The sequence below is a fragment of the Rhea americana genome, unplaced genomic scaffold (genome assembly GCF_003343005.1).
Source record: "Rhea americana isolate MKP2758 unplaced genomic scaffold, rheAme1 scaffold_57, whole genome shotgun sequence".
NCBI lineage: Eukaryota > Metazoa > Chordata > Aves > Rheiformes > Rheidae > Rhea > Rhea americana.
This window is the reverse complement of record NW_028186723.1, coordinates 1,962,004-1,984,640: the sequence shown is the minus strand read 5'-3', so window position 1 is coordinate 1,984,640 and position 22,637 is coordinate 1,962,004. Positions and strand designations below refer to the sequence as shown.

The 22,637-nt window shown below is 36.2% G+C and overlaps 1 protein-coding gene across 1 annotated transcript; it reads left to right on the top strand.

Annotated features, from left to right (window-relative positions):
• The first annotated feature begins 221 nt into the window (after positions 1–221).
• DCLRE1A (DNA cross-link repair 1A) lies at positions 222–20,085 on the top strand. The gene is made up of 9 exons (XM_085319056.1): positions 222–1,165; positions 2,783–4,327; positions 6,263–6,396; positions 7,576–7,694; positions 9,477–9,620; positions 10,539–10,684; positions 11,726–11,880; positions 18,278–18,419; positions 19,063–20,085. Exons 1-9 carry the CDS (start codon positions 742–744, stop codon positions 19,227–19,229), a joined length of 2,976 nt encoding a protein of 991 aa, XP_085175182.1. The 5' UTR covers positions 222–741; the 3' UTR covers positions 19,230–20,085.
• The last annotated feature ends 2,552 nt before the right edge of the window (positions 20,086–22,637 follow it).

Sequence of the window (22,637 nt, the reverse complement as noted above, 5' to 3'; positions counted from 1 at the left end):
GTGGTGATTTCAGTTCCGCAGATTCAGCAGAGCCTTTTTTTTCCCGCCCAGTTACTGATTTATTTTTAAGTGGAATAAACCTGAAAATCGAGGGGCTGGAGATACAGTCCGAGCACGGCACCAATAATTAAATAGAGCTTTTWATTTTTTTCGGAAGCTACGGGAGATCCAGGAAGCTGAGCGGCGGCCGTCGTGACGAAGCTGCGGCGGCGAATGCGGCGGGCGGCGGCGGGCGCGGTGCGCGGCAGCGCCGGCGGGAAGCGCCGCCCGTGTCGGCCTTCGGCGGGTGGCGGCTCCTGGCAGCGGCTCCGGCGCGGACAGCTGCGTCGTTTTCTGTTGAAATCCTCCCCGCTTCGGCCAGCGAGGTGGCAGTCGGGGGCGGGGGTAGCTGGGCTTCGCCTTGCGAGGCCGGGTTAGGTGCTTGCGAGAGGAGTAACCGAAGGAAATGGCGCGCTCTGCGAATGCTTCAGCATCTTACAGCGTCGGGTTTTGTTTGACAGCTGGGTTTGCAAATGTCCAGAGAGGCGCTCCTTAAATTATTTTTAGGGTAGGAGCCACCATGCTTCTATCTTATCAGGGGTCGCTGTTTGGTTTGTGGACCAGTCTTGCTTTTCTAAAATGGAGGTCAAGTGCTTTTCTTCAGCTAGTAAAGGAAGGGGGAGAGAGAAAACATATTAACAGAAGGAAAACTAGACTAGAGGACTGCTGCCAAAGAGCAAGGAAAATATTTCATGTGTTGCCATGTCTGAAGACACTTTACTGGAAGAGGACATTTGGGAATACAAATCCATTAGAAAACAAAAGTTTGTGCGTCAGAATAATTCAGAGTGCATCTCTACAGCTGTGCAGAAAATAAGTAGTGACAAGTGCAGGCCAAAAAGAAAGGGAAATGGAAATAAAAAAAAATCGGTGGAAAAAACTGATACTGTTAAGAAAAGCAAGCAGAGATCAACACCAGATCAAGATCTAGATCRAAGTAAAGATGATACTATTGTGCAGTCCCAGGAAAGTGTTAGTAGCCTGACAGAGGAAAGCTCACAAAATGCAAAGCCTGTTCACGATGGATACTGTCCAAGCTGTCAGATGCCTTTCTCTTTATTGTTAGTCCAGACACCTCGGTGGCATGTTGCTGAATGTTTGGATACTCCAGGATCCATGGAAAAAGGTATGAGTAGCATAAGAAAAGGTCTTTAAAAAAAGATGCTAAAGACACATCACATAATGTTGCTGTAAACTCTACTTTTCCTATTTTGCTCAAAATCTGAGGTGGTAGTTGGTATATGTTGTTACTGATCATTTGTCAGCATTATTTTCATATCAGATTTTGGATTCTTTATAAAGAACATGGAACTGATACGAAAATAGTAATGTTATTTCAAAACTCTGTGGAGTATTGATAAAGATTAATGGTTGTTCTTCAAAGTCCCCTTTCACTGGCTTTAATTAAGAAATAAAAAGCATTCAGCATATTGCGTATTTACCACTCTAAAAAAAATGGACGTGATCAATCTTGACACCTGTTTCAATTAGTCAATGTTGAGAAAAAGCCTCTTTCAATTAAGAGATGGCTACTTTGGAAACAATTTATTTCTCCTTGGGTGTGAATTCTGTTACTGCGTATCCACATTGCTGTGCAATTTTTCCAGTTGTCTATGGACAGTTGCAAGCTGAAATTGGTTAGGCTGATGTACTTGAAGTGTTAACCCCTGGCACAGTGTATTTTGGAAGTTTTTTTACAGAATTATATGTGAACATTCCTATATTTGTGCCTGTGAAACTTGTCTGCCATGTGAAGGCATGATCATAGGATCTCACACTTTTTTCTGAGTTCACGAGAGAAATTAACTCTGAAACATTCCAATAGCTAGTTTTATGTGAGGAAGTGCCATGCATTTACAAGTATCTGAACAGATCCAGGCATCCAACCTACATTGTTAATATACCTCATAACTTTTGAAGAACAGAAGGTGTACAGTCAGAAAACTTCAAGTAAAGGCTACTGTTAATTAATACAATCACTTTCCATTTCATATGGACTGACTTTTCTCGAGGCTTTACCTTCAGAGCAATGGAATAGGAGCTCTTAATCTTGAGTTTGCTGGTGTTCTTAACCTAAGGCAGATGTTAATATTTCATTTCCATTTCTTACTCCTATAATTAAGAAATGAAAAATCTGATTTCTTCTATGCATTCACCTTTAAATTTTCAAAAGTTAGGCCAACAAACTTTCAACAAGAAGGTCTTCAGGTGTTCTTGGCATCTGAATCCTGAATACTTTTTGCACATAAGTAATTATTTTTTAATTTAATTTTATATATTTAATATGTAACCCACTGGACAACTTTGAAATGGAATTTCAGGTTGATTCAGAACATAGCTTTGCTTTGTTTTGAAACATGTTTATTGCCTTTTGAAGTGCCACTGCTCTGAGGTCGTTGCTTGCACATGGGATGGCTCTAAACTAGAAGCTGTGTAATTATGCTAGCACATTGGAACAAGCTAACACACCCTCCTTGTTAGATGGGTATATTAATTCAGGCTTAGTGTTGAGTTTACAGCAGCTATTCAGTTTTAGGTGGGAAGCAGTCTTCAGCCAGCTTAGGGCAGGAGCTCTTGGCTGATTGAAGATTGTTTTGTATTTGTGCTTTTTATCCTATGATGACTGCTTCTGTAAGAAAAAGCCTTTAAATGAAAAGACATATATAATTTTTATTTTAATATTTGTGCCAAGTGCACATCTTTATGAAGATATTAACAGTGCTCTCTGTTTAACTTTTCATAGAGTGTCCTGATGGTTTACTATGTACTTCTACCATTCCATCCCACTACAAGCGTTATACCCATTTTCTACTTGCAGCAAGCAGGGCAGGAGATTATCTTGTAAACTCTTCAATATACACTTCAGAGAGGAAGATCACGTGTTCTCCAACTCTTGTGGAGGCATTCTCACAAAATGAGAAGCCATCCAGTAATGTCTCAAATGAGGAGCGTACATTGATGGTACAGAGTTCAACACAAATGAAATCTCTTAATATGACCACTGAAAGTACTTCTGCAAACGTTCAAGAGTCTCAACAAAAGCTTCAATTTATACATACCAGAGATGATAATTGCAAATTTGAATTTTATGACTTTGCATCCTTTCAAGAAGGTGAAATAGGAGAAGATTTTGATAGTCAGAAGGATACAAATCAGCTAAGTCTGCTACAGTCAAAAGCTGACTTCAGTGACTGTGAAATTTCTTATTCTCCACTAAGTACTTGTGAGGAAAGTGAAGAGGAAGCTGAGGAGGAGAAGAAAGTAAAAGTGTCACAAAAGAAATTAGTTGAAGTCCAGAGCTCTGAAAATGAAGAATCTAACAATGTATTGTTTAAAAAAATTGATGGGCTTCTCTTAGAGCAGATGAATCAGTATGAGTGTATTAAAATGGTAAATTTCACAACAGGAAAAGAACACTGTGAGAAAGCAAATACATCAAGCTATCTAGATCATAGTGTAAAAACTGTTTCTTGGGGTCACATGAATGGTGTGTTCTCTAATTCAGCATGTGTAGATAATCAGCATCAGCAAGAGGTGCTAACCACAGAATCTTCTTTTCTTCTTAATTATAATATAATTAGGGAGGAGGTTGAACAGTCAGAATTGATTTCCTCTGTTGCTAATGCAGGTAATAAAGAGTCTAAAGACCATTTTACTTGTGCTTTGGGTTCTGCCTATGTGACTCTTACTGACAAGCCATTGCTGCAAGTCAGAGAAGGTGCTAGTTCTCTCCTGTCACAGGAAAGTAATATTTTGAAGGACCCAAATAACCTGTTAACTATTACAAATAAAATGACTGCTAACACAATTGAAAAAGCAGTATGCCAGGACAATTTGCAGTCAGTAATGGAGAAAGAAGGAAATCTTCCTAATACAGCTGCTGTATGTTGTCCCAGCCCAATCTCTAAAACAGTGCAGTTTGTTTCTTTAGCGAGTATGAATACCAAATCCAGTTCTGCCAAAGAACTCAAACAAATGGACATTGGTGTTTTCTTTGGGTTAAAACCCAAAGTAAAAGAGGAAAGCAAAGAAGAGATGTGTTCAAGTGAAAGAACACAGATATCGAGTCCAGTTACTCCCGACAGAAAGAGGCCCAGACAGTGCAAAAGGAAAGCTGAAGGATCTGTGGAGGATGTAGAAACAGTTACAGAACGTTCAAATGAAAATGGAGTCTTTGCAAATACATGTTCTGGTGGCCAACGAAGGTGGAGAAAAAAATTTAGAGAATCATCTGCTACAGAGGAAAGAACAAGGAAAAAACAGTGCCCGTTCTACAAGAAAATACCAGGTGAGAGATAGTTCCTGCTTTTGTAGTGGTTAATTAATCTGTCTGGAGTGTTGTATTTTTTTCCTCACAATTTTAGGCAGTATTCTTTACTCTCTGTAACCATTTGTCCCTAGGGGGCAATTAGGGACTCCAGTCCCTAATGAATTTTCCTTTCCCGCCTAAGTCGATCGGATTTTGTGAAAGTGTAGGTCTCCAGGAGCTGATGGCAGAATTAGAATCATCAAAGGCTTTGTCAGTATAGTGAAATAATTGTCTCTGAAAAATGATTTCGAAGACAAGTTTTCAAATGTATTTAAGAGAGTAAGAAACATAAGGAGCTTCGAAAGACAAAGGTACTTTCTTAAATTATTTTGAATCTATCCCTTCTTAATATTCCCTTCTTCTAATTCCCCAAATTAATCTTTTATATAACTCTGTTTGTGCCTGGAAAATAAGTCTGTCAATAGCAATTATTTCCTTACACTAAATAAAAAAACTGAATTTCATTTTTATTGGAATTCACAAGTAGTATTAGAAATATTAAGTGTTACAACTATAAAAACAAAAAAAAAATAGGGAAAGAGCCAAGAATTTCTCAGAATCTCAAACAATTATCAGAGATACAGGATGCTGCTGATGGATCAACAGCTTAAAAAACTTCAGACCCTCACAGTTTACTACTAAAGGTCTGTCTTAGTTGTACGGTTTGATTTTAGCACCCTAGATAGAAATTTGAAGAAGCAAAGTAGAAATGTATTTGTGATACTAAATGCCTAGCTGCTTTTTGGAGACTGACCTTTAAGCCTTTGCAAAGTTATAACAGTATCATGGGTTCCATGGGTTGAGAGAATTTTCTATATATAATAAAGTTGGCGGATTGATTCCTACAGTAAAAATTTCAAGCTGATTTGCTATCATCTTTCTGTATCACTTTTATTCTGAATTTTGTTAATACACTTGAAATATATTTGACTTTATTTTCTATATTGCTGATATATGCATTTATCCTGTGACCTGCTGTGATTCAGTCTCATTAAAGTTTAAAACTTGATACATCTCTAACAATTGGGGATTTTTTGGCTTTTGTTTTTTAATTTCTGGACTGCTGTGGGGTTTTTTTTTGGAGCTGCAAGTACTTAAAGCTCTAGAGTCAAGTAAATAGTTCTATTTGGAAGAGCTGAACAATTTGCATAAAATAAAATTAAAAGTATTTGCTAGCAGATGGATTAATTCTGTGCGATATTTTACGGCTTTGAGAAAGTAGAGTCAAATGTAAAAGGACCGTTTATCAATATGTTTGAATTAAAAAAAAATTGCAGAGAAAAGGACTATCTTTTATACAGCTGTTTCTGTACAGCAGCTTTATACAAACAATGCCATATTGAAAATATACATTGGCCAATCAGTGAAGTTTTATCTCAGCAAATGTATTAAAAGACTGCAGATCACTTGCTTGATAACTATACAGTAGCATGTTTTAGGAGAAAAATTAAACATGTAATAGTTGAAAAACTACAGTTTGACTGCAAAATGTGTTTTTTTTAAGCTGTAGTTGTCTGTTGTATTTTGTGTTAAGATGCTGATATTAGACTTGAATCTACATGGACTTTCAGAAATACCAGCTGAATATAGATAGATGTATTTGCTTAACCAGTTGCCATCTCTGGAAGGTGACATATGAACAATAGATATTTGGGTGGCCTGTAAAGCTGTTTGTGCACAGACATTTTGTTAAGCTTTATTTTAATAAATGAAAAGTGCTTGTGACTGTTAACTCATGTGCAAGCCATGTTCATCTTTAAATGCTTTCTTTAATTGCATATCTTGTAACCATATTCCCTTTTTAAACTGTATTTTCTTTTTTGGAAGAAAAGAAGGAAGAAAAAAAATCAAAATGGAAAACAGTTCCGAACTATGCATATTTACTGACTCACTTCTCTTCCTCTTTTTCTGTAGGAACTGGTTTTACAGTTGATGCCTTCCAGTATGGAGAAATTGAAGGCTGTACAGCCTATTTCCTCACTCATTTTCATTCTGATCACTATTGTGGGCTAACAAAAAACTTCGTATTTCCAATCTACTGTAATAAGGTAAAATTTCCAAGATTACTAGACATTATCAAATCCATATGCAACTATAATCACTGTTATACTGATGATGATAAATGTAGAAGAGGAGGTTCCACTTCTGGGGTAGTATACACAGTTTTCATATAGATGAATGTGGGATCCTTTGGTGAGAGATCTTCTTATCCTGATTTGTCTGATAAGGAAGATTTATGAAGTTTCCCTTACTAAATAACATGGAAGAGAATAGGTTTAAAGATCATACAGTCCAATCTCCTGCTCAAAGCAGGGCTAACTTTGCAGTTGGATCAGATCACTCAGAACCTTTGCCCGTCAAATTTTGAAAATATCTGAAAACATTTTCCAGAACCTCTCTGCAACCTGTTCCAGTGCTTACCCGCTCTGTGAAACTTCTTCCTTATATTCAACCAAAGTGTCTCTTTTTGCAGCTTGTAGCCATAGCTTCTTGTTCTTTTTGTGTGCATCATGGAGAAGAATCTGGCTCCATCTTCTCTGTAACTCTCTTCAGATGGTGGAAGACTGCAGTGAGATTCCCCTTAAGCCATCTCTTCTCCACATTAAGTAAATGTAGTTATCTTAACCTTCTGAATGGCTGAGACTACCGTAGACTATTGTATTTCCAACAGCGCCTCTTTATTTGTGATGCAGTAGAGCACCTCACCTAATCAGTCCCTACAGAACCAGTTCTGATGTATGCCAGAAGTCTCCTGGATTGCTTGTGTCCCACCATGTTGTCCTTTCAGCAAGTGTTAGGATGATTACAGTCCCCCATGATGTTGGGTAATCACAGTCCCCCAGGCCTTGACTTGGAAACTTCTTCAATTACTCAGAAAAGGCTTGGTACACCCCTCCTCTTTTTGCCTGGAGAATTTGTAACGGATGTTCACCAGCCTGCTCATCCTTTTTGGACCTCCTCACTGATTCTGATCCATAACCCATTGACAGGGTTTTTTAAGTTTGCTTTTAAAAAAATTTGCTTTTTTTTAAGGCATTTTTTTTTTCATTTTGCTTTTTGAGGGGTGAAATGCTACTGAAAGGCTTGATTATACCAGGATCTCATAGTTTCTCTCTGAGCTAGACTGGCTGAGTTAGAAAGCCTTTTTTTCTAAAATAAATAATGGGAGAGGGGAGAAATTTGAAGATTTTGTATCTGTTTGATATTAAATCCTTTTGTCGTTACAGATAACTGGCAATCTGGTGAAGAGCAAACTCCGAGTCAAAGAGCAGTACATCCACGTGTTGCCAATGGACACAGAATGTATAGTAAATGGGATCAAAGTGTTGTTGCTTGATGCCAATCAGTATGTATCGTTTTGTTTGTTGAGCAGTGTTTGTATATATAGAATATTAAAGATAAATAGCTATATACATATACATGTATATATACATATATACACACACAGTTAATGATTTCATGATCTTGATGATTTCAGTGGACCTGAAAAATTAAGGCCAAAAATACTTCAGATACTTGGGTTAACTTAATAACACAAATTTTTATTTCAGAAGTAATTTAAGAGCATAGGAGCCTAAATTTCTTGCAAGTAGATAGCTTTTGAAATAGCTGAGTTGCTTTTAAAAATGAAACCTAGGCTTTTTTTGGATAGCTTTTACTTTATTTTGTTTGCTTGTAATGAGTCCACGGTGTCATCCATATACAGTTCCTTAACTTTTTACATTTGCTGAGAGGCTGAATGATTTTCCAGTGGTCTGGACACTTCAGTCTTTGGTGTCTAGTGGGAACGTCCTTGACCTGATTTTTGTGTACGCTAGGTTTCGGTAGGTAGGTTTCAGATATGTTCTATTTCCCCTGAAGATAGTGAAATCTTCAGGTAAAGAAGAGTGTTGTACTTTGGATCCTGGTACATTTTCATCCAGCCATCCTAACCAACAATTTAAAAATTGAACTCTAAACCTTGTTGAAATCTATAACAAGATTTTTATTGGATTCAGTGACAAAGGGTTAGATTTTGCCCAGGTTTACACTGGCAGCATATATAGCAATGTTTCAATTAGTATTCAGTAGCTTCTGGCTTCCAGTCCTGTGCCCTTGCTCTTCTTCCTCTTGGTGCCTTATTTGGCTATGAGATAAAAGAAAAGTTCTTTCCCTAAAGTATGTATTGAAATGCACTGTGTCACAGCTGGTTTGAATATTACTTATCTCTGGTTTTGTTTTTTGTTGGAGAAATAAGATTGCATGAAGTCCTTTGAGAACCCTTTCTGGGAATGAAAGAAGCCTTGTTGCTTATGTAATTTGGACGCTTCTCATTTTTCTTGATTTGCTCCTCAATCCTCTGCTTCAATTTAAAAGGCATATAAACCCTAGATACAAAGTTCAAGTTTTTTGAGCGCTTACCAATTCTGTCATTTTTAGCTCTGATTCTTGACAATGTTTCTTTTTTGAGATTTTGTTTATCCTTTATGGATGATTCATATTCAAAATAGTCCCACTCATTTCCCAGTCTGAGCATTTACCCGCTTTTAGTGAAGAACTGGAGAAGATGCAAAGGACTCCCTGTAGCTGTGGCCTGCAAAAGAATTGTGTTTATAATCAGTAAATTCTGGATGGAAGATAATGTTTAAAATCTGCAAATAGAATTTAAAAGCAAAAGCTTTAAGTTCTAAAGGAGTGAAGATGGCTTTTGCAATAACACAATTCTGTTTCTCCAAAATAAGAATCTTTAGCGTGCTGTTTCCTCTTTAAATCGAGTCTAATGGAAACCACAGAGACTGGAACTGAGGCAGCAWCTGTGTCATACCTAGAGGAAGACAGAGCATCCTAAAGAAGCAGTTAATGCTTGATTAATTTACTGTTGATGTATTTTTCTTCTTTTCATCTTAGCCAAAAAATAAAGTTAGCTTGTCAATGGCCATGAGGATAACCTTAGATTTCCTTTAGAAATTAGGAATTTCTAGCAAACCTGGCCTGCATATAATACCCATAATTTAAAAATCTGTTCTCTCTGCCTTCCTGCTACTGGAGCGCAGTGTACCTCTTGTCTTAAGGCAGTTCATCGATATAGAAAATTAAATTTTTTTTCCTTTTCCTTTTTCTTTCCTTTTTCTTTTTTATTYTTTTTAAGTTGTCCGGGTGCAACAATGATCCTTTTCTATCTGCCTACTGGAAATGTTATTCTACACACAGGAGACTTTAGGGCAGATCCTTCTATGGAGCGCTATCCTCCTCTGATTGGTCGAAAAGTCCATACCCTTTACCTTGATACCACGTAGGTCTTTTTTTATTATTATTATTTATTCAATATAACCCTTGTTTCAGTTGAGTAAGACTTTATATGAATCAGATAAATTGTAGTATGAATGACCTTTCTGTTTTTAACACTCCATTAGGTGTGTTCAATGTTATATAAAATCAGATAATTATTAAAAATCTATGTATGTCTGGTCTCTTCATAAGTTATAGGAGTGAGAATAACAGTGGGTGGTGGAAAAGTTGCCAGAGTGGCCTTATTATTTATAAGTGATATTAAATTCTAGATGTCAAAGTTCATATTTTGAGTGTTCAACTTTAAAAATAGAGGTTTATGGAGCAAATGGTTTTAGGTAGATTCAGATCTATTGTGGAAAAAAGGAAAAAGAAAATTCAGAGACTGAAAGAATGCAAAATAGTTAAGTCAGTTTTCCAAGTTTTCATTAGAACTTCTTCTGACTCATCTATATAAAATTGTTTCTCTGTATATGATGACTAATGCCCAGCTGCAGTCTTTATTTCTGTTCCATATGTTTCTGTGAATGAATAATACTTTATGTTATGGTTTGTGTGCATGACAGAAAATAGCCATAAAGATGTAATTATTATGTGATACAAATATCTAACTTGAAAGAGCATTTGGTATTTATAAAAGAAAAAAATGACAAAATGCAGTGTCAGTTTCAGACAGTGAATAGTTATATAGAAAAGTATGCATATATTGAACATAAATTTTATTGCAACAATTTCATCTGGGTACCACAGTGTTTTCTAACAAACAGATTGCCAATAGTTTGAAATTACATTGATAGGTAACACCTTTTTCATTTCTGTAATCCTCTGTGCATGAAGTTTTAAAAGTCTTTTAGGAAAACTAACATGCCTTCGTTCTTGTATAACAAAGTGTTAACATAAACATCTTGTTTCTACGCCTCAGATACTGTAGTCCTGAATATACTTTCCCTTCTCAACAAGAGGTTATCCAGTTTGCTGTGAATACTGCTTTTGAAACAGTAACTTTAAACCCACGTACTCTAGTTGTCTGTGGCACCTATTCTATTGGAAAAGAAAAAGTTTTTTTAGGTATGTAAAATAAATATACTACATCAAATGACTAAATACCTGTGTGAATCTGTTCTAAATGACCTTTACAGGATCTCTTAAGCTTGATGGTCAAATATCACATAAAGAAGAAAAATATATTTAGTAGAATTCTGCCAGCAGTCTTTCCCCCCCCCCCCCCCCGCTTTAGCATGCTGAAAGGAGTGTTTTTCTGCTATATTTACAGCCCCCAGAATGTATGAAATGTCTATTCAGATACTAAGATGAATGAACAGCTTTGGTGGTGGTGGTGAGAAAAGCACTGATAATAATTTAAAAACCATAAATGAAATCTTCATAATGCCTTTAGTTTTAATAATCTCAAATGTTGTCAAGAAACAGCAAAGGGGCAATCTTAATTATTCTTGAACCATCTGTCTTGTTAACACATTTTTTCCTCAAGGTTTTTTTTTGTTTTTTTTTTGGTTTTTTTTTTGTTTTAATGGGATCAATTTTAACAAAGCATTCCCAAAAACAAAACATATCTTTTCCGTGTCAGTGAAAATCATCTGTGTGCTATGCTTCACTCAATTACATCATTAGGAACCATAATAATTAACTGAATGTATTTTTTTAGAGCAGACAGCTGTGTGCTATTTGTGTTTCTGAGTAGATTTTTAAAGTCATCAGTGCAAGACTTTCTCTGAAATTCAGTCTGTAGTTAACTTGGGCTGTTCGTCCCATATTCCAAAAAGTACACACAGTTCTGGCTTCTTTGAAATAAATACCAGTTCATCCCCAAAACACACCTTGTAACTGAAGAATGTACTTCCATTCTGCTTCTCTTTCCAATTGTCCTAGAATTCTAGAACTAAAATATAGGAAGCTGTGTATTTGAAGTCATTACAGTTTTCTACTTTTAATTTTAGAACATGGAATATTGTATCTTGTTGAATATGAGTTTTCTTTTAAATAGTAAAAATGTTCCAGTGCAATAACTAGGAATATCTCCAAGACAAGTAATATAAGAACTCTCACTTAACATTTTTTCTTTCTTTCTTTCTTTTTAACTTAATTCTAAAGCAATTGCTGAAGTTTTGGGCTCAAAAGCAAGTATGTCCCGTGATAAATACAAAACACTGCAGTGCTTGGAATCAGCAGCTGTTAATTCCCTCATCAGTATGGACTGGGATAATAGTTTGCTTCATGTTCTTCCTATGATGCAAATTAATTTTAAGGTAAGTTTAGAAAATATTATATGTTAATTAACCTGAGGGCAAACTTTGTTGTTGGCTCATTCCAACCTGTGTTGTCTGTTGCTTTTTAACCACCTGTCAGATCATATTTGTTTAGTAAAGTTTTGACATACAGCAATACCTTGAAAATGAGATGCAATTAAGTATTAATAACTGTCTTCAAACATGATGCACAGAAAGTGTAATTTCACATTAATGCAGTGTTCATACAAGATGAGATGAGATTTGTTCAAAGGCTTGCTCTTTGCAGGCCTTTTTGAAGCAGGTTTGTGTAATGACTGCAGGATCTATCCTATTAACAATTAATTTATTGTGACACTTAGTCCCTGTTTTTGGCCTGCTTTTTACCTTGTATGATGTAGAAAAAGACTAGAAGGATTTTCTGTCTGAAGATTTCTTTGTTTAGAGGCAGCCTGTGAGCACTGCAAACTTTCGATCTGTTTTTTAACAAAATGAAAGAATCGAGTTCTCCCTGTTCCTTTCAGTTCTATTTCCATGGCTTTACCACATAGTTTCAACAGATAAAATAATATTCTCTCTCATCCCATGATGAAGATCAAAGATGGGGATATGGAAACTTGAAACCAGTGAAAACTCATGTACAACATACACTTGTTTGTGTATAAGTTTGTATATGCACTGAGTGGGTTGAAGGACACCGCGTAAATATACATTCTTTATTTTTTCCACATACAAGACTTTTCTCTACTACTTGTAGCAAAAGGAAATAAAACAGTTTTTGTTTAAGATACTGTTTCATCTTAGCTGACTTTTAGTGACATTTTATTCAAGAGAACTGAGACACTGGGATTTCAGTGTGGAGATTTCTGTGGGAATTTCTTAGTTGGGAAAGGTGACAGATTCGTGGGAAAACATTTTTTTTAAATAGACCCCAAAATACAGAATGGCATTAGAGCAAAGCAGCAGGCTCTAGTTTAAAGGAAGCCAGAAAGAGGGGGAAAAAAATGATCACTGCAGTGTTTCTCACTTGGATTCATTTTCCTGCTCTGCCTTAGGTCTACTCAGTGAGCTCAAGCAAATCCTTCATAACAACATAGTATTTAGCTGCAGGACCAGCCAAGGTCGGAGTTGACCTAAAAAGGAGAAAAAAATGGCTGTATGATTTGGACAGGAGCTGTAGGAGAGGGAACTTAGTATCTTAATGGCTTAAACTTATTCTATAATCTTTTCTGTAGTAGGGGAGAAAATGAGTAATAGAAATCCATATRGATTTATTTTGTTCAGCTCAATGTGTTGTATTATCTTAATAAACAGCAATACACTTTAGTTTCTTGCAGAGYGTTTGTTATGTGATACTTCTATCATGTATCCCTGTGCTTGTAGAGTACTCAGCAGTTGGATTTCTGGTAGAGGATGTGCATAAACTTCAAGGATCTGTAGACAGCCTTACTTCTCAGAAGGAAGTGGCTGTGTTGTCTAGCAGGGTCTCGTCTTTCAGAATGGAGATTCTGGACAAATTTGCAGCTTGCCAGGAGTGATGCCCGGACCCACATCAGGCCCAGGGAAAGATAAAGGCACARACATCCTTTGGACTGAGGCACTACAGTACTGGTATAACAGCTGCAGTGTTCTGTTCTGGGGCTTTAATGTCACGTATGAAGTTTGACTGTGATCTGCAGCTATGATTGGTAATATTATGTCCATATAAACTAGTTATGCCAGGTGGACTTCCAGAGTGTACTAATCTTCCAACAAGGCCAATAACTAGATGTGATATGTAGTATCAGTAAGAAGTGGAGAATGTTAAATATTTAAAGATGAATTCATACAGCCATTTATTTGTCTGCTCCAGCAACATCAGTTAACATGAATTCAGAAACACAGTATTTTGAGGATATATTATCTGGTCACTGGGAGTCCCTTGTTCTAGTTAAAGAATAACAAATGATACATCTTGTTTTTATAGGCCATGTAAATCTTGATGTCATTATCTCTGATTGTGTGTTTTTCTTGTGTGCTAGATTACACAATTTCATCTTGAGTTACTGACTCACTACAGAGTCTGTTAGTGGACCTCATCACTAAATACCAAATAGTTTTCAGCAGAGTAAGCCTTAGCTTTCATTAGCTTCTTCTTAGGTCTCTTCTACCTCTTATATTTTATTTGGTCATTAGCTTTACTTAATAACCCAGTCCTACTTCTTAATTCAGGCTAATCTACTCACCTAGCTGAGAAACCTACAAATCCATGAAATCCTTATGGGAGTATTCTCAATCAAAAGATCAGATTCAGTCCTTATTTAGTAAGTTGAATAGAGCTGTGATTTTTTTTTTTTAACATCAATTGCCTTTTTAATAGAATGCAAAAAGCCAGATCCTGATAGTATATTATAATAGGTCTTAGAGGCTCCAGTTTTATACCCTAGGATTTTGTTGTTATTGTCCTGTTTACTAACACTCTCTGTGCTCCAGAATTGATAGCTGTAAGAGCTGTATATGCGATACTTCAGCTTTATATTACTAAAAATACTCTCTGATCTGATTCTAGATAAAGGACAGACAAGAAGCTGCATAATCTACACAAGCTTACCATGACTGAAGTCTAGTTTGTGATAACTGTTGATAAAACTGTACCCAGCCAAGGAAGGCTTTATGTTTCCAGAGCTGAGACTTCCCAAGATCAAATCTAGCCTCAGCTTTCCTTTCTACTCRGTTGAGTCTAACTTGCTCCTATTTGTCAAATATTAATTCAATCTATCAGGGAATGGGCTAATTTAACTCATGAGTTCTTAACAAAAATGAGTTCATTGTTACAAGAAGATTCTACTTTTACTTTGCTCACAGGTCTTYTACTGTATTCATAAACTTTTTTTTCTCAGCTTCAAGTTTCCAGTGATGACARTCCTCCAAATTGCTGGGAAATAAGTTATAAATATGTGTATAGTTAAATTTAAGTTACAGCTATATATATATAGTTGAATAATCATGTAATATATAATTATGTAATAATTTTATGTAGTTATAACTCATGCTTATGTATATATAGAATATAATATATATATTTAATGTACATAACTATAGTTTTTTATCTTTACAAATATATATTTAAATTTTAGAAGTATTTTTGCAGTCTGTGTATGTTGCTTTTTTTTAAAAAAAAAAAAAAAAAAGTTCTTAGTGGCATTATCCAGCTGTTCTARATTTAGGGTTATTTGAAATTTCCTGCTCTTTTACATGTTGATTTTCAGGGGTATTRTCGAACATCATTTTTCATTTTGGAGTCAGCTGCTTTATTTTTTGTGAACAACCAGCTTAGCTGTTCACATATGATTTATAGACACTGTTTCAAGAGACACTGTTTCAAGAGAGCCTCACTCACCTAAATTTCACAGGCACTTTGGAAAATACAGAAACTGCAAACCTCTTTCTATCTTTCTCCTAGTTACTTTTTTTTTTTTTTTTTGAGTGCCTTTTGCCTAGAGCTGGAGCAAACAAAAAGTGATTAGTGTTTAACACACAATTGTGTTAAATCCAATATGAAAAAAAGACTGATCACTGGGTGGTTTTATGACAGAAGAGGTTGAAAGCTTTTTTCTGTAAACCTCCAGCATCCTCAGAATTATATTGCTGTACCTAGCTTTTCACTTAGCCAAATACCTGGCAACAAATCCAGTGCGCAGCATACTTCCTTTCATGCTTGAGCTGTCTGTGTAAAGATGTGCACATTTCTATACAAATGCATCCACAGTGGAGGAGACTGTTACATGGCTTGAATGCTTCTGTCACTTTTTATCCTCAAATATTTGTTTGAATAATAAATGCAGTGCAGTATTCTATCACTTCATCAAGATTTGTATCAATGTTCCAAAAATTTACTGAAGAAGTCCAAATTTAGAAAGAAGGTACGTCTTTTCTCTTTATATGTGACATCCTTGTCTGGCTGAATTTGTGTGGATAGTCACCATCTGTAGTTAGGATGAAAGCAGTCCTGTCTGTAATATTAAATACCTGGCCAACTATCAGCAGATTTAATGTACTTAATCTAGGCCTTATGACTGCCCCCTTGAAGAGAACCAGTGCTTGAAAATTAGTGTTTGCCTAATGTGTGTGAAGTTTGAAAAGTAAAAGTAGAAAGAAAAAGCATCAAGGGATCAGAGGCAGGGGAGATACAGTGGCAAAGGAATAAGCTTTTTGTGTTGTAATACTACTGTTGATTTTTTTTTTTTTTTTAACATATGTCCCCGTCTTTCTCTAGGAGTTTATTTATAGGACTTGATGGAATTGGATTTAAATAAAACTTTCTTCAGTAACTACTGGGGTCAAAAGAGAGGTGACATGCTCTAGATTAACATTTGGATGTTCTTAATGGATATCCTTTGAACAAATGACAAACAAAACATTAATTGCTGCAATATTGAAAGTGGATGTGATGCATGAGAAAGAAGGATTTAAAAAATACTAATCCAAAGAGATGTGATATTTCACTGCAATGCTGGGTTTTACCTCAGTAAAATATAGAGATCACTATATATATTCATGAATAGCTCCTTTTGAATAAACCGAGTGAGGTTAAGTGGTGTTAGAGCTGATAAATTAACCATTTAATCGTATTTGAACCTTCTTATACCATATGGAAGCCACTTCAGTTTACTGCTGACTTTAGCAATGCAGTAGGTAAAAGATTATGGTAATTGAAGGAGGCTGATTTAGCAAGGGAATATGTTTTCCATTTTAAAAATATGGAGCTGTTAGAATATCATTGGCTAAAAAAAATAAAAGAACTTGGTGTATTTGAGATGTATTTGTTATGAATAAGCATTGTAATCATTTGTTTCATGGAATGATGCCATCTTTTCTAAAATGCATATATGTTTCTTTTGCAACAAACAACTTTTTGTARCAGTGAAAAGTAGAGACTTCTGCCACTTGAATATGCAGTGGAACATTTCCAGAGAATTTAAGTCTTTGTGGCACAKAAACTGTGCACCCCTTTTGTATTGCTTATCCAAGTAATATCATGTGCTTCCGTTAAGGTGGGATTTTCAAAAATGTCTGTGATTGAATGCACACACACATTTTTGAGATTGAAATTGCATCATTAGTGTTAACATTGCTCACCCGATTGACTGGTTAATGTTGTAATCATTGTATTTGAAGTACTGTGTTTGGATTTCTTTGAGGCAAGGCAAGCAAATGAAAGTTTGTGATTTGTTCCTTATGCAGTGTTGGTCCTTTTGAAATGAAGCGTGAAGGAGAGGTAAAATGCTACAGTTGTATTTTTATTCTAGTGAACACAGGAATTCTGTAGTGCATTAAGAGTCACGGAGGCTAGTCTTAATTCCTGTTGCTGAATGAAATGTGTTTTATAGTAGGATTTTTCATTATTGTTCTTTAATGTGCCCAGTTTAATGGRTCATGTATGTTACTAATGGATGTTGTATTGAAGGTGCTGTTAAATGTGGCAGTGTCACAGGCAGCTTTCCACTTCGCTACTCAATTTTTCATATGTCAGACGTGTTAGTTGGTGTTCTATCACAGCTTTTTTTTCTTTTGGCAATCTTTATTTTCTTTACATTCCTCTGCCTGCTGCTAACATAATGTTTATGCTTTGGAGAACTAAAATCTTGGACTTTCAAATGGAGAATGTGCCTTTAAGTTTTTATACAGGACACATGAAATAGATTTTCTATTTTTGTTTTGAAATAATACTGACTTCACTTTATTCAAAAGTGGGATTGCATATTCCTTGTACTTGCCTCTCATCTTTTTCCCTATCCTACCTTCAACAATGTTGAAGGCTAGCTTAGCCAACTTGAAAAAGTTTCAATTTAATTTTTTCTAAAGTGAATTGATGTGAGGTGGTTTTCTTCTGATTGTGACTGGAGGTGTGGTARAGCTTGGTTAGTGGTCAGAGCAAGACCTAGATTCCTTACTGAGTTCATGCACTGACTTGCTGTGTTAGTTTATCTCTGAGTGCTTCTGAGCATAGGCAGATGTCAGAATGTCGGTGTCACTTTTAAACAGACAATTTTTACTGAAACAGGCTTTCACAACTCTGCTGCTGGAGTGCAGACCTGCAGCTGAGAGGAGGAAATGAGTAGCCTGGGTGCAATTATACTGTTTCCTCAAGATCTGTAAGAGGATGTGACTGTCAGAATTCTGTGTTCTGATCAGTAATGCGCGCTCTTAATAAGTTTGTATTCAGGTGAGGCAATTGGGATCCTAAAGTATAAGGTGCTCTGCAAATGTAAATATTTGTCATTATTTATTTGAAGGAAAATGGTATTAAAAGATTTTTTTTTTTTTTTTTTTACTAAAAATAAAATTTAGTCTGAAGTCTCTTCATTACCAAATTCTCAACCATTTATAGTAATGAGCTATTTGGTAGGTTTCAGTATATGCTGTATTCCTTTAACAGGGCTTGCAAGATCACTTGAATAAGTTTTCTGAGCATTTTGATCAAGTTCTGGCTTTCAGACCTACTGGGTGGACCTACTCAGATTCATGCCTTTCACTGGTGGATATCAAACCTCAGACGAGAGGAAGGATCACCATATATGGTATAAGTGTGATAAAGATTCTCTGCATTTAATTTTGTATGGATGGTTTTCATATCTTTATTTGGGAAACTCCTACTGTTCATTGTAACCAGTGCTTTCTGATAACTCTTCTGTGAGAAACTGAAAGATGGATCTCTCCAGGACAGGTTTGTGGACTGAGTAATCCAAAACCCTGTAAATACMGATTTTACATACTTTCCTCTCCTACTGTCCTCTTGCAAATAAAGATTTTTATCTAATATAAGCAAAGACTTCAGGAATGAAGTCTTGGCCCCACTAATGATGGTGGCAGTGCAGCTCCAGAGTCAGGATTTCATTCCATATGTCATTCCACTTGAGAATGTGGGCCTTCCTATTCCTTTTAACTCCACCCACAGASTAGAACTAAATCTTTTAAAAATTTAATGTTAATTTAACAAATATTATGTGTTGCTCAGTTTGATAATTGACTTGATAAAATGAATGCTAGGTATTTTTTCCAGTAATAAAGTCTAGATTTTCATTTTACCCTTGCTAAAATCCTTGTATCTCCAGTTTGAATTAAAACATTCTTTAAAGTATTTCTTAGCTGGAAGGCTTCTTTAAAGTATTTTTTCAACAAGCTAAGTAGACTGACAGATCTCTCTGATTTGTTTTGTTTCAGGGATTCCTTACAGTGAACACAGCAGTTACCTAGAAATGAAGCGTTTTGTTCAATGGTTGAAGCCACAGAAGATCATCCCCACTGTAAACATTGGTGACTGGAGAGCCAGAAGCTTGATGGAGAAGCAGTTTAGAGACTGGATGGTTGAGGGCGATGGGCATAAATAAAAATAAGGAATACTGCATATTTCAAAGGAGATAGGGAATTGATGTTCCTATCTTTAACTCCTCATTTTTCTGTGAAGCTCTCTTTGAGTAGGACTAAGCTGCTGTTCTCATGAAAAAGCAGTATTTAGAAAAAGTGGGCATCTCACACTTCTAATGTACTTATTAGAAGCTAAATTAATAACTTCCCTGCAAATGCATATTTCAAGTGATTTTATCTTACTCCTTTTTCTTCCATGTTCTTTATTTTCCCAAGATCATGGAGATGCTCAGATGTAAAATGCTGGGGGATAGAACACTTCCAGGTTAAAGATTTCTGAAGGRAAGTTATGGTAATAAATAAAACAGTGATACTAAGCTTACGTGGCATGATGTCAATACAGGCTTCAGACAATCTCATTTCATTAGGCAGAACAGGCTATTATGTCAATGATAATTTAAAGCTTGTAAAGAAAATTTAAGATAGGATTGGCGTGGACTGTTGCAGCAACTTGAACAATAATTAAAAAAAAGATGTTGCTACTTACATTCTACTCAAGATTTTATACGYTTTTTTTTAATAAAGAATCTACTTGATGTGTATGTGTTCTTTGTAATTTAGAGGGAAGAGTATTGTTTTCAGTACTTCAGCTGCCAGTCCAACAAACCTCTAAAATATTCAGTGACCATTTTGTAAATAMTGCTTGTTTGCACAGGCTGTATGAGATTAGTCCCATGTAGTGTAAGGATGTTAGTGCATAAAGTGGTCGCTCTCCAAATAGCCTTCTGTATTGTATTTAATTTGTAGATTGCATATATAGGCTTGTCACTTGATTTCTGGAAAAATAAGAAAGACAAATACTATTATAAGTAACAGAAAGATTGGTTCTSCTTTGTGTTTTTCCCATGAATCCTACAAGATTCTCAGTGGTGCTTTTTTTTGAATCTCAGTATTTATGATGCTGAGATATGTGGCTGTATGCAGTCACACTATTACAATTTCAAACAGTATATTAATATTCATTCCAAATATCCAGGAGATTTAAAAAAGTTGAATCGTGCATAATGGACTATTCCCAACCCCCCAAAAAAGCTAATCTGAAATCTCCAGTATGCTTTTTGGTGGGAAAACATTTTTTTAATGAGCAGTGTAATATGAACAGGCACTTGTCTTTGATCAACTCTGTAATACAACATTACTTCGTTTTATTTCTGCCTTCTCGGAGAAATAGTATGATGGTGTGAAACTAGTGGAAAAGTAGTTCTTTGCTGATTCTCAATACTTCTGGTACATTCATTGAAATATGGCATTGTTAAATGGTACTATTTGAATTATGCAATTAAAGGAATCTAAGTTGTTTTATGTGCTACTTAAGACGCATAATTCATTATACTACCTCCCCTTATCACAATAACTGTTAATTGTCCTGGATTTGATCTGTTCATTCCTAGCACTCTACTTCTTGTTGGAGTAGGCGTATGAAAATGCGYCTTCCATACTCTATACAAACACTGAACCTGATTTTAGCCCCTTGTACAATTCAGAGCAAAATTGGAGATTCACCTTGGCAGGAAAATATTATTGCATCATTATGGTTGCGTCTTCAATGGTTGCATCATTAAGGATTCATTCATGGTTTTGCCTCGCAGGTTTTCTGTCTGGCCAATTTTGTGCCACGTATCAGGGGTCTGGAGTAAGCACACCAAAGTTAAAACCCTAATCACAGCTCTGGCATGTTCTCGCTTCTACTGTCCCATTTTCAGGAATGAATATCCCTACAGAGTGAGTATGTTTATGTGGTCCCAACATGGTGCTGTTAGAGGTTTGCAATTCAATTCATTATCCTCTGTTAATGAACCAAAAATAAACTAGTTTTCACTGCAACGGSTCTGTCCCAGGTACCTGTTGCTCTTTAAAGAAAAAAAAATCCTCCACTCTGGGTGATGTCATCCAAAACAAAAAGAGGGTGGGAAAWCATAGCTTGAAGGCAAACTTCTTTATGAAATTAACCACAGTAAGAATGTAGCTTGGCATACACTGACATTGTCCTCTACTGGACTGGCTGACTTGAAGGTTTTCAGCCATTAATTGTGTCCTGATCTGGAACAGATGCTGAAACTCTCGCTGCAGTCCACAAAGCAGAAGTGCAATGGCTTTTGTATTAGATCCCTTTCTTGTCTGTATATGTTGGGGTCTGTTTTCGGTTGCATGCTCTCCTTCAGGTCTTCACACATCAGCCCTCTAGCTGCTTTCATCGCTCCTTCTTCGTGGTTGGTATTTGCACTTCTACCAGCTGTTTTTCATGGGTGGACTTAAACTCCACAGCATTTCATCCACCTTCACAGTAGCTGCTCTACAAGCTCTTTGCTTGGCCTTCTTCCTGTGGAAAAAAAATCTTTTCAGAATCTGAACGCAGGAAGAAATTATTTTTGTTCATCTTATTGTAAAGGAAGGAGGTTAATCACAGAAAGTGTCTGCTTAGATTACCAAGGAGGAAATACAAGCAGAKGTGGAAAACAATTTAATTAAACAAGAGTTTTGTAGAAAGATTTGTAATAAAACCTTTTCTCTTTCCTTTTCTAAATTATTCCTAGGGCAAGCTTTCTGATCACAGCATATAAAGTCTTTTTGGAAGCACAGACATGATAAACCTAATTTCAGAGTTGTGGCCCAAGTGTAATTAATTAGGATTTAGGGAAAGGTCTGCTTTTGCATGTGAAGGAGTTGAGTGTGTTTTCAGTCTTTTGACAGTGTTGGTGTTACAGGAGTCTAAAGATTTGTTATTCAAGTTAAACAGCATTGCCTCTACGTACAGAGAAGGCATCATTTTTCAAAAGCAAGGACTTGATGGTTTTTGATCTTCATTAAGTTGCAGCAAAACTAGAGCAGAGTCCAGTATGCAGTGGGTAAAATAGTCAGACTCTATCCTTCCCTTCACATCAAATGTGTGTCAAATATTTACATAAATAGTATTTTACTAAAGATAGCTGGATGCTCTCCTAATTTGTTCAGTGCTGACAGACTTGGGGCAGAAGGCAAAGCAAACCAAAAGGGCAGCCATAGCACTAGCTTCTCGAGTGCTCAGAATGGTTTTCAAGGCCAATCGCTCTAAGGAATCACGTTGCGTTTCCCATCAGGACTCCCTGCTCCTATCGTGTATCACCCCAATAAACAGATAAGCGAGTTAAAAGCAACACTATTTGAAAAGGGTAGAGGGAGGGGAAGGAAAGAGGAAGAAAACAGCACACTAATTCTACCGAGTCAGGCAATGTATRATGGACTTGCTGCAGTAAATGAAAACCTCTGTGCATCATGCTCCACTGTCGTCACTGAAGAGGACTCCGGGAAGGCGAGTTCAAAGGTGTTGCTGAATAAAAGTACATATGGCAATTAAGGGGAAGTTCAAGGTGTTGGCTATCTTTTAAAACCAT